General features: G+C 48.7%; 1 protein-coding gene across 2 annotated transcripts in view; it reads right to left on the bottom strand.

Annotated features, from left to right (window-relative positions):
• NEURL1B (neuralized E3 ubiquitin protein ligase 1B) overlaps positions 1–12,687 on the bottom strand; it is a 121,897-nt gene that overhangs the window by 6,502 nt on the left and 102,708 nt on the right. For both annotated transcript variants that reach the window (XM_064724996.1, XM_064724997.1), the window contains exon 2: positions 2,491–3,054. In XM_064724996.1, the coding sequence (XP_064581066.1) occupies positions 2,491–3,054 (564 nt within the window). The remainder of the gene's footprint in view (positions 1–2,490; positions 3,055–12,687) is intronic.

Here is a 12,687-nt window from a genome sequence, read left to right on the forward strand (position 1 = left end):
TACCTGTGTGATCTGGGAGCTCCCTGCACTGGGAAATGGGGAAAAGCTGCAAACCAGTGTGCTCCTACAGCTTTCTGAGCAGAAGGATCTGATAGCTCTAAAAAAAAAAAATCTCAATATTTTGTTGTCCCAAGGTCTTGTGCAAGACAGGTGCACAAGTGAGGAACTCAAGGATGAATGGATATTCTTTCCACACTCCTTGTCATTGCCTTACACAGGTGTGCCCCAGAGAGGTCATTTCAAGCCTCATATCTCAGGGGTGTTCACAGCCCTGCAGAGGTTTTGAATGGAGAACTTGTCACAAAAGCTACTTCCTGCAGGTGTTAGAAAGCTTTTACAGCAGAAGGTTGTTTTCCCTTTTCACAGCAAAGGGAAAGTCAGGATGTTGATCCTTAATTAATTTCCCAGGTTTCCACTTGAGCCAGGCCAGGCTTGGGGGTGATGTAAAGGTGTGGGAAAGTTTGAGAGTGTTCTCCCTTCTACCTCCAGCCCTGTTGGGGCAGCCTGGACACTTCACTCTGGAAGGTTTCATGCACTGAGCAAAGTCAGAGCATGTGGAATTTAAGAGTATGTGTGATTTACTCCTGGTCTTCACAGAGATGGAGAGGGTAAAGCAGCCCAGCATCAACACTGCTTTCTACTTGGAGGACAGAACCCCCAGGCTTTTGGCAAAAAAAGGAAAAACACCCAAATCCACCCAGCAGCTGCAAAGCAGAACCTGCCTCACTCAGAAGCCCAGGAAGGAGAGGCCACTGGGGTGGGCTGATGGCTGGAGCAGCTCCTTCTCAGCCAGCACAGCTTGTGTGGCAAGAAATGCTCCCACAGAGGGGTCAGACACATCCAAGCTTCATGATGGATGTCCCATCCCTAGAAGTGTCCAAGGCCAGACTGGACAGGGCTTGGAACAGCCTGGGATAGTGGAAGATGTCCCTGCCCATGGTAAGGGGTTGGAATGAGATGATCTCCAAAATCCCTTCCAGCCCAAACCGTTCTGTGATTCATGATCCTGAAAGACACATTTTATGCCTCAGAACTGGATTTCACAATTTTCTCAACTCACAATATTTTGTGAGGATGAGGCAGAGACAAGTAGATCCTCAAGCAAGGAATTCAGGTCCCCTGGTGCCCCAGGTGGCTGAGCATGGCCCTGATTCCTGGGGCAGTGTGGGGGGTTTGTATTTTAATAAAGAAAACCTCCCAGCAGAGTACAGGTGCTCTCAGCCTGAGTCTTTCACTGGGAACTCTTGGATGCTGCAGGCAGGACTGAGGTGGGGAGCAGAAAGAAGCTGCATTTTATTTTTCAAACTCCAATTTAATGAGGAGAAAGGAGAGCCCTGGTGAAGCAGCTGCCTTGGCCAATACAGCAAACATTCCTTCTCCTCTGTGACGAGCACCAGAGGCTGGAGTGTGTCACAACTGCAATTACAGGACAAGCTGCTGGTGAGGTTTAATTACACATTTGAGGCACAGCAGACAGGGAAAAGCGTTGCTTATGTGTGGCCTTCTCGCCTGTAAAATAATTGGCACTGTTCAGAAGCATGCGTGATGGAGCTGCCTGCCCTCTGGACTCACCATTCCACAGCTCATCCCTGGTGCCTGCTCCATGCCAGGCTGGCAGCACCATCCCCTGGGGCAGGTGCAGCTGCCTTGGGCTGTTAAAGCTCCATCAGCTCCGAGGAGCCTCCGGCAAAGGGCAACTCTCTTGGATTTTTAAAGTGTTCCCTGTGGTGCAGCCCAGTTCAAACACTCCATCTAACGCTGAATTAATTAGAAATTTCAATGCTGTAAAAGCCTCAAAAGGAAAATCATTCCATGGCCATCAGCTGGGCTTGCTAATGGGAACAGATTCATCCCATCTTGCAGCCCTCCCTAAGGAAGAGGCTGTAAACCAGCCAGACTCCACCTGATTCCAGGGCTCTGAGTGATGTCCCTGTGCCAGGGAAGGGTCACAGTGCCAACACAGCCCCTCAAACTGCCAGCCTGGGTGGGACCACGGCCAAGAGCAGAGAGAGGGGCTGGGGAAGGGCTCCAGGAGACTCTTGGGCAATTACTCATAGTTTTCCAATGGACTGGCCGTAACTGGTAGCTGGGAAAGAACAGACTAAGTCACAACTGGTCCTTTTTGTCTCCTCAATCCTTGGGACCTTGCTCCATGTTTTTTCATGCCAAAGCAGCACATCCAACTCAGCAGCACATCCTTGCTCCATGTTTTTCCATGCCAAAGCAGCACATCCAGCTCAGGGAAAACTGAGTGGAATTACAGGTAAAGATTTCCATTTATCCCTTCCCATAATGTGCAGCCTTAGGACTTTTCATCACTGCCATCTCTGGAATATATTGCTACTGCTGGCAGAGGAAAAATGATTAATTGGCGGTACAAAACCAACAGCAAATTAATTTTCTTAAGTGCCCCATAGAAACACTCACACAGATCATGCATCAGAAAGAGCAAGCAGAAGAGCAGCCCAGAGGCCAAAAAGACACACTCACCTAGAATTTGCACTTCGTGGGTAATTCCATAGACGTCTATGAGCGCCCAAAGAGGCCCGGAAACTTTAATACCACAGTGAAACAAGATGGGCTCCTCGTCGTTAATACTGTAGAAGACTCTGCCGTGCCGGTCCACCCAGAAGGCCAAGATATTGTCCCTGACCGCAAACCTCTCGGGCAGAGCCTTGGCCCAGTAGCCGGGCCGGGTGACGAGGTCGGGGCAGGCGTACTTTGGTATCTCCTCGGAGCTCATCTGCGAGGGGTCGTGGATGGTGAAGCCGAAGCGCAGGGCGCCGCTCCAGCCGTGGTGCACGGCCACCAGCTTGAGGCGCACCTTCTCGTAGAGGTGGATGGGCCGGTTGGTGAAGGTGACGCCGTTGCAGAAGCTGTTCCTGCGCGTGGCGCGGCGCGAGTGCGCGTCCAGCCGCACGTTCTTGCCCTTGGCCTGCGAGTGGAAGCGCGGCGGCTCCGCCAGCGCCAGCACCGAGCGCCGCTCATGGCTGCTGCTGTTGGGCAGGCTGTAGTAGGGACGGCTGGACACCGAGCGCGCCTGGTGGCTCGTGTCTGCAACGGGATAAAGGACAGATGTCAGCAAGGATTGGTTCAGCTGGATGGGATTTGCAGCGCTCTGGCAAGAGATGGAGTGTCACAGGATCTCACAGGATCTCACAGAATTCACAGAATCACACAGAATCACTCATAGAATCACACACAGAATCATACAGAATCACACAGGATCTCACAGAATTCACAGAACCAGAATCTCACACAGAATCACATAGAATGACCAGGTTGGAAGGGACCTTCAAGATCATCCAGTCGAACCCAGCCTCAACACCTCAACTGAACCCTGGCCCCCAGTGCCACATCCAGGCTTTGTTAAACACACCCAGGGATGGGGACTCCACCACCGCCCCGGGCAGCCATTCCAGAACTTTATCATCCTTTTTGTAAAAAATTTTTTCCTAATATCCAGCCTGTATTTCCCTTGGTGCAGCTTGAGGCTGTGTGCTCTGGTTGTGTCAGTGCTGCCTGGAGAAAGAGCCCAGCCCCACCTGACCACAGCCACTTTTCAGGAGCTGCAGAGAGTGATAAGGTCACCCCTGAGTCTCCTTTTCTCTAAACTAAACACCCCCAGCTCCCTCAGTCGTTCCTCATAGTGCTTGTGTTCCAAGCCCCTCAATATTTCACCTTCACACAGCATGCTTAGCCACAATCTGCTCTTTGTTGTCCCAGTTTGCCCCTCAGCTTTCTGCAGAAATGTGTCAAGCAAGGTTAGGCAGCTTCCCTGCAAAGCTGGAGAGGAAGGAACGTCCTTTGTTCCCATCAGATGCTTCCTATTGCCCTCAGAAAAGCCCAACATCTGCAGCTCCAAGTTTCCTCCTTGCAGAGCACGTGCTGCTCCAACTCACATGGTGGCCAGAGACAGGAGCTCTGAGGATTGTGGCTGCTAAAAATCACAGATGCTCAAGGTCAGCATGGGTTTTAGGAGATTTTTGTGGGACGTGCAGCCACCAGCTGATTTTGTAATGATGAACAGGAACTTTTGACCAGCACAAATAATCCAAGGCATTCAGCAGCTGGAGCACCTCTGCAACACCAGACTGTTCCTCCCAAACCTTCAACCCAGCCCCTGGCTCAGATATCAGATACAACTGGCACATTCAGGAACATTTCATCCTTGCCTTTACCCAGAAGCTCCCATTTGAGCTCAAAGCACTTTATAACTGATGATTGTTTTCAGCTTCACAGCACCGCAGATGGCACAGAAATCCTGCCATCCTCCTTTTACAGATGGGAGAAGGAGAATTGATGGGTGAGATCTTGCAGCATTTAAAGTCAATAGCAATTCTGAGACTGACTTCAAGAAAAGCAGATTTGGGACCTAAAGTGAGCTTCACACAGCCATGAAGCAGAAATGAAAAATAGCTCAATTTGGATCTTAAACCTTAGCTAGAAGCTTCCTGAGGTGGAGACAATGTCTTGTGCATATCCCTGAGCACATGGGGACTTGCTCCAGGTCCTGGGCTCCCACCACCACCATGGTGCTTTAGAAAATTTGGTCTCCCCATTCCCCACCCACTCCACCTCTCCTCCTGTCTCTGCACCTGGCTTTGTAGATGTTTTAAGCAAAAATGGAGCACATCCTGAATGCCCAAAGCCATCCTGTTAAATATAAAACCCCATCACATGCTCACAATTATTCTGAACACTTTTTGCCATGCTTGAAGCTTTAGCAGCCACCTGCCAGGCCCTTCCTTCAAGCTGCTCCCTCCCTGCGTGCAACCCCAGGCTTTGCTTTGTGACAAGGGAAGGATTTTTCTGTCTGTTGGAAAAAAAACCACCAGAAGATCCTGGGAGCTCAGCTGGGTGAGCTGGCAGGAGGGCTGCAGTGGTGGCAGCTTCTTTTTGGAAGCAAAAGCAGAGCAGACAGGGCAGTGAGAGGCTGGGACCTGCACTAAGGCACAGGGCAAAGAGAAGAGAGGGTGCAGCAAGATCTGAGCACAGGATTAGCCCTTCAAATCAGGCACCGGGAGCAGGAGTCAAAGGGCTATGAAGGCAAAAAGCTCCTGTTTGCAGTAAGATATAAATAACAATCAATAGGTGTTTTGTCTCTTGGTTTGTCCTGCACGTGACAGTCGCTGTGCAATGGTTAATCCTGTCAAACAGCAGTGGAAATTAATATACATCCTTGCTCTCAGGCAGTGAGGGGAGGGTGCCAGTTCCATGCTAGGGCTGTGAAATGAGCCCTGGAGCAGATGGGGAAGGGAAAATCCTCCCCAGGTGCTCAATCCCCCTGCCCAGCACAGCACCTCTGCCCCCAGCACAGCAGGGTTCCGCAGAAAGGGACATTTCTTTCTGTATTTCCAGGAGAAATCTCACTCCCTGCCTGCTGAAGAGCTAAAATGCAGCAATGGCTGCTCCCAGCACAGCCCACCCGTGCTCATGTGGGTGCTGCTCCATGTGTGTGTGCCTGTCAGCACTCCTGACAACAGAGCTGCTGCCAAGGGAGCGGGGTCTGGGGGCTCCAGGCAGGGACCCAGCCAGCACCGGGCAGGGTGGAGCCTCTCCTGGCCTTGTCCCCCATCACAGCACCCCTTTTTCCATGAGCATTCACTCAGCCTTTGTGCCCTTCAGGTGGGACCTGGGTCCAGCAGCGCTGGGATGGATCCCAAGGGGCTCCTAAAGGGCTGGGTGGGCTCTGTGCCACCTCACACCCTGCCTGGCTGGGCAGAGAAACCCTCATTTTATAACCCACTGAGCTGCTTTTGTTTGTAAAATGGTTAAAAACAACCCCCCTGTTGGTGCAAGTGCCATGGCCTCACATGGCACTTTCAACAACATGAAGAATGGAAAATGCCATGGCATTGGGAAAGGGGATTTTGGGGATAGCAGAGAGGAGAACAAAATCTGTCTTCCTTCCTTCCTCCTGCCATGGCCCCACATTGGCCAGCAGGAGGAAGGAGGGAAGACAGGTTTTGTTCTCCTCTCTGCTATCCCCAAAATCCCCTTTCCCAATCCCACTGCAGCACCAGCCTTCCTCCCACAGCCCCCTGATGAAGAAGAGGCTCCTGCCAGGGATGTGATGCCCTGGCACTGCTCCCAGGCAGGTTCTTCTCATGCCCCTCTCAGAGGGCACAGAGGATCAAGGTGGCAGTGCCAGTGCCACCAGTATGAGTGACAGCACAGTGAGGACACTGGCACCCACTTCAAACACAGCTTTGGGTCCACCCCGCCAGAGGAGGACTCAGAGCTGGGGTCTGGCACTTTTTGTTTGTTTTGTTTTGTTTCGTTTAAAAAAAACAGGAAAGCATATTGTGGCTAAACAATAGGAAACGCTGGGACGGAAATGAAGGGATAATTTATTTATAACGCTGTCCCCCCTTCACATGAACACCTGCCTGTGGAATAAAGCCTGCCACCACCCGAGGCAGGCAGGCAGAGCTTTCCCACTGAAACACGCCTGCGGTTGAGCTGGGCCATGTGCTTTACTCATTAGGTGCTGACGGGGACTCCAAGCTCAACAGGATGTTTGTGCCTTTCAATTGTGCCTTTCAATTGCCCTAATTTGCAGCTCGGCTTCCACAGTTTGGCTCGGTTTATTCCCTCTGCTATTGCTCCAGAGCCTCTCCTCTGCCCGCTGTGCATTCCCACCCCAAAGTGGGATGGCACAGCCAAGCTCGTGGCACAAGTGCCACCCTGCCCAGGGTGCCTGACAGGCACTGAAGAGCTATGCCAACTCTTTTTTAAATTTTTTTAAGCTGTGAGATTCCTATAACTCTTGGGAGCAAGTAATTTCTTATTTCTGCCTCACTTCCCTGTCCAAAATAGAGTAACACCATTCCTCCACCTCATGGACAGCTAAAAGGATGGAAAAATGTGAGGTTCTCAAACACTTCAACCCCTGAGCCCTGAGACCCTGGCTGCATCACCACAGGGGACACAAACCCACTGAGGGATGCCTTGAGCTTCCATCCCTCTTTTTATTCCAGTTCTCCATTTTTCATCCCCCCTCTTACCAGTTTCAAACAAGACACTCACAGCACATCCCTCAAACATAAAAGGCAGGAAAGTGGAAGGAAAAGCTGAAGTGAAGGGTGAGGAATGGTCTGAGGCTCCTCACTGAAGGATCAACCCTTTTGGCAAGGCAGCATTTCCATCCATATCCTTGTGGTGTCAGATGACACTGAGGCAGATTTGGGTTCTGGGGGCCTGTGCTCTCATCTGAAGCTTCACCTGCTTTCCAAAAGGCCAGCAGACTCATTCCAGAGGTTATGCTGACCTTTGGAGAGGTATTTTAACAGACATGCACTTTGCATTTCAAAAAGGTACAGCAGGCAGACCCTGGACAAATTCCACATATTTATCATGGTTCCAGTTCTAAAAATAAACATTTTTTTTCACCCATTTGTTTGCAGTGGCACTGTAATCCCACTGACAGCAGCAGACAGAATTCAGCTCCAGAGCCCTGTCTGAGGCTGCTGCTCTGCCTGGGGCGTGGGATGGAGGAGGCTGCTCAGCTGGGGAGTGACCTCGAGCCAGATCCATCCTGCCTTCACTTGCCCTGACAAGCCAGGCAGGAATGATACCCCTAAAATGGGGGAGAAGGGAATAATGCTGAAGGAGAGCAGAGCTACAGCGAGAGCAGCCTGACAGGAGGAGGAGGAGGAGGAGAGCGCTGCGTCCTCATGCGTCACCGGTAAATCCATGGTCTGCACCAGAGACATTCCCCGGCTCCCACAGCCTGCTCCTGAGGGCCTTTCCCAAGTAAACCCATGACAAAAGACCCACAGGAGCCCAAGGAGCAGTTTGGTGCCAAAACAGGGCTGTGCAGTGGACACAGAGAGGGAAAAATACTGGGACCATCCACAGCTGGCAGCAGACATGGCTCATGCTGAGGGAGCATGGTCTGCCCTTGGTCAGAGAAAGGCTGGGAGGTTCAGAGAAAGGCTGAAGGGTTCAGAGAAAGACTGAGAGCTTCAGAAAAAGGCTGAAGGGTTCAGAGAAAGGCTGAAAATCTCCTGAGAGGCAGCAGCATGCAGCCTGAAATCCATCTCTGGAGCCTCGTGCCCGGTGAAAGGGAATCCACCAAACACACCCACGGCTTATCTTTATGGGCTCTGCTTTATCTCAACCTCTTCCTATCCCAGCAGATACTCAGGTGGCTGCTGCTGCTGCTGCACATTGAACAGGGTGTCTGCAGACAGGGGCAGGTGGAGTTTGCATTGTGACAGGAAAACCACAAGAGGTGGGGACACCAAGGGTGAGTTCACAGCGTGACAGCGAACATTGGGAACAATCCCAGTCAATCCCAGTGTGCTCCAGTCAAAGCACATCTCAAAGTCCTCACCCACTGGTGCCTTGGGAAGGCTGAGCTATAGCAGAGACCGGACAGAGCTAAAGAATAAAGCAGGGATTTATTCAAAGGATCTCCTCCATGGATGCACCTTGGGCAGCACAAGAGCCCAGCCAGGGCTGCACCCAAGATGAACCAAAATGGCCCCAAAATGCACAACCGGGCACGAGGTCTCTCCCTTTGATCAATTCTACTCCATTTGCACCTTGCAGTTCATTGTCCCATTCCAGCTTTAGCCCATCCAGTCCCATCCTTGTTTTTCTCTCTCCAGCCCCCGGTGTTTGTGCTCTGGGCTGAGATTTGGGTCATTTGTCCTTGGTGCCCAGCTGGAGCAGGAATTGTTTTGTCTCCCTGCTCTGTGCACAGAGCTCACCATCCCCTGATGTGAGCCCAGACCCAAACACTAAAGCAGCACAGAATGTGAAAAACAGAAAAGCCAAACCTGAGGCATGAGCACAGCATCTGCACTGCTGGAGCCACTGGGAGGCTGGAAGAGGCAGGGGAGGCTGTTGCTGCAGATACCAAACATCCCCAGCAGCACCAAACAGGATTCTGCTCTGACACGATCTTATCTTCTGAGGACAAGAGATACAAATCTGCTCACATATAAATTTAGTGAGCTGTCTAGACATTTCTTTCTTTTTTTTTTTAATACAGAGAATGTGTCAGGGAGCTCTGTGGGAAGCACTGGGGTGGCCTATTCCACGATCAGCGGTGCGGATTTGAAAAGCTGGGCTACCAAATCCAACAAAAAATAAAAATTTGCCTCATTTCTGAATGTCCTGCTGCCTCAAACACTGGAAAATTCAATTAATAAACCCCCCTGTGTAAATTCCTATGGTTTGCACGACCAATCTGGAGGCCTGTTCTGATGTAATGAAAGAAACTTCCAGAGAATTCAGAAAAGGTTCATTTGCAAGAGAGTGACACAGAAATCGAGGTGTTAAGGGGACACTGAAGAGCCTGTGACGAATTACAGGAAATGTGAAAATTTTGAAGAAATGCTTGTGAAGGAGGGGAGGAGGAAAGACAGACAAAAGTCACTTTTTCATTAAAAGAAGCTGTGTTGTGGCACTGAGGTAACTCTCAATGCACATATCTCATGGACATACATCATTTCTCATTGCAGAACAGTTCAGAAAAATCCCTGGCAGAGAACAGGGATTGACTTTAGCTCACAAAATCAAGTTGTGCTTGTCTCCACAAGAAAACCCTCTAATGCTTCAAATCAAACATTTTATGGGGGATTTTTTTTTAAATACTAAAATCAATTTTTTTTTTACAGGCAGGAGCTAATGTCGTATTTATTCTAGATGTAACTCCATGAAAACAGAGAGGTATTTGACAATAGCATTAGTCAAAATCCTTTAGCTCTGATCCTATCTGAAACCAGCAAAGGCAACTCCAGCAGGACCTTGCAGTAATTCCCAGCTTGTTCCACCTCCTGCCTCTCCCTGTATTTTCCAGGCTGCTCCACCTCCTGTGTGTCCTCAGAGCTCATCCTTTCAACTTAAACCCTTTTCTTGCAGTGAGAAGCTCACACCAAACTCAGCCACATCCCATTAAAAAATTGGGTAGCCTGAAAAGAAAGCCAAGACCAAACCTTAACTCTCCTGGTTATCCCAAAATCTCCTCATGGCAGCAGAATTGAAACCAAAAGATGGGGAGTGCAGCTGAAACTGTGACATGTCCCTCCCAGGAAGCACCAGCTGGCTCAGGGCAGAAAATAAACCATGACAGAAGCTCTGCTCTGAGGATGGAAAGTGCTGATGGCAAATCCTCCACAACCTAAAAGAGCCCCAGAAGCTGAGGAGAGCCTGGCAGGAATATTCTCCCATATATAGAATAGAATAGAATAGAATAGAATAGAATAGAATAGAATAGAATAGAATAGAATAGAATAGAATAGAATATATATAGTATAATATTTATAGTATAATATATAATTATATTTGTTAGATGTATATATTATTATATATTAAATACTTTAATATATTATTAAATTATTAAATAATATAATATTATTCTATTATATAAGATTATATTTATTATATGAATTAATATAATCTAATATGATGTAATGTAATGTAATATAATAATAATTAAATGTAAAATTATATAAATTTAGAATTATATATATGATATAATGTAATATTCTATATGTAATATAGTATAATATAATATAATATAATATAATATAATATAATATAATATAATATAATATAATATAATATAATATAATATAATGAATATATATATATATAATATTGTATTCTTCTCCTTGGCTTTGCTTTTGGTGGTAGAAGAAATCAAATATCTTTTGTCACAAGGAAAGCCAGTGCTTGACTTGGATGGAGAAGCATTTCCAGAGCAAAGTGAGGAGCCCTGAGCTAAACCAATACTGGTGGATCAGGCTGTAAAAACAAGGGATGCTCCCCAAAAATAAACTCCTGCTGGGTCTGCAAGGATGGGAACATCCACCCACACTCACCTCTGCCTCTCTCCTGTTGTGCCTCTCTCTCTGGGCACGCAGGAATTTTGCTGCAAAGTTGGCCCCATCTTTATTACAGGCTTTTCGTCCTCCTGCATATAAATAGCACTCAGTATACACAGAAGCCAGCGATTAAGCACTGGAAAAAAAAAAAATCTCCTCTTCCCTGTATTATTAGAGAATCTGGGTCAATGAGTCTGCAACTCGAGTAAGAAATTCTTAGAGCTGGTTAATGAGAGCCAGAGCGGGCGGGATGGAGGAAAGGCAGGGTTCATGCCATAATCCTGCCTAAGCCCTGCAGTGCCAGCGATGAAAGCAGCTGGGTGATGGATGAGGAGCCCTGGAAAGGGCACAGCTCCTCCTGGGCTGCTCCAGGGCTCGACACCCAGCTCTGGCTCCTGTGGCTCCCAAAGCCGCACAGCGCCCAGCCATGGCAGGGCTTTGGGACCCATCCTGCAAAACTCGCTGGAACTCTTGGCTACTGGCTCAAGATAAAAACATCCTGTCAGAAATGATCAGCCAGCGCTCTCACTGCAGCTCTGAGCGGGGATTTTTGGGCTGTGCTCTCACTAATCAGCTGCGTGTGCGACACACACGAGTTCCTACACCAGCAAAGCAAACCCCTGGCCCTGACTTGATGTATTATGGGTCTGCAGAATTGTTACCTTCTTTAGAAAGTGGAGCTTAGCTCAGGGAGAGCAGAGGTCTGCTCAGCTCACTTTATCTTCTCTGAGTCCATCACAGAGTTTTGGGAGGTGACCAAAAGCAGTGAGAAGTGAGCAGCTAATGGCTCTTAAAGCAACTCCACAAATGGTTTCTGAGGAATGCTAGGTTGGAAATGATCATCACTAGGTTGGAAGACTGAATATTTTCCAAATCTAAATGCTTGGTGATTGTCAGTCAGGGATTAAAACATTTATTTCTGTGATTTATTGGTTTTGTTGTTTTCTAGAAACAGGCAATGTGCATCAGAAAGCAAAGAGAGCATTAAAATATGCAACACTCGAGGCTGGAAAGACTGGTCTGGGAGGAGTGATCACAGCTGGAGACCCCAGGATGGGAAGAGAGGAGCAGAGATGTGAACAAAACCCTCGTGTTCTCTGGGGTGGCTGGGCTCTGCTTAGATTTACTAATTTCATACAGAAATAATTTACTAATTTCATAGGTCCAAGGTGAGAGTACAGACCCAGCCTAAGAGCAACCCAAGAGACCCCAAAGAGCTCCTGTGTCAGGGAGTGCTGCTCAAGGCCACCCCATGACTCTCTCTGAGACCCATCCTGCCCCTGGCTGGTCCCTCTGCACAGCAGAGATCACAGAATATTCCTCACAGATCAAAAACCTGCCTTGCTCTCCTTGCCCCCAGCTCCTCCCCATTCGTTTCTCACTTCCAAGACAACTCCTGCCCCACAGAGAACAAAAACAGCTCAGGTTTTCAGAGCAACACATTGGTCCAAAAGCTTCATTCTGGTGCTCTCCTACTCCAGTCAGGACTGGGATTTGTTGAGGAGTTACAAGAACTTGTGCCTGCCATTATCACTGACATTGAAATGGTCCATGCCCTCAGGCTCCTCCTGCTGCCAGAGCAGCACGGAAGGACCATTAATGCAAATAAAGTCCCTGTTTCCATTGAGCCTTTTCTCCTGGCCAGCTGCACCAAGTCATCTGCTCCAGGGATTTATAAATAGTGACCATGTCATTCCAATGTTAATGGCCTTTAATGAAATTGAAGGATGGCATGCATGCATTCCCTTTGAACATCCTCGGAGCTGCAGTCCCACTCCATGCCATGGTTTCAATGCAGCGCTCATGGAAAGAGCCCTGGGACTCAGCACATCCTTCCCACAGCCCA

The sequence above is a fragment of the Zonotrichia leucophrys genome, chromosome 13 (genome assembly GCF_028769735.1).
Source record: "Zonotrichia leucophrys gambelii isolate GWCS_2022_RI chromosome 13, RI_Zleu_2.0, whole genome shotgun sequence".
Taxonomy (NCBI): Eukaryota; Metazoa; Chordata; class Aves; order Passeriformes; family Passerellidae; genus Zonotrichia; species Zonotrichia leucophrys.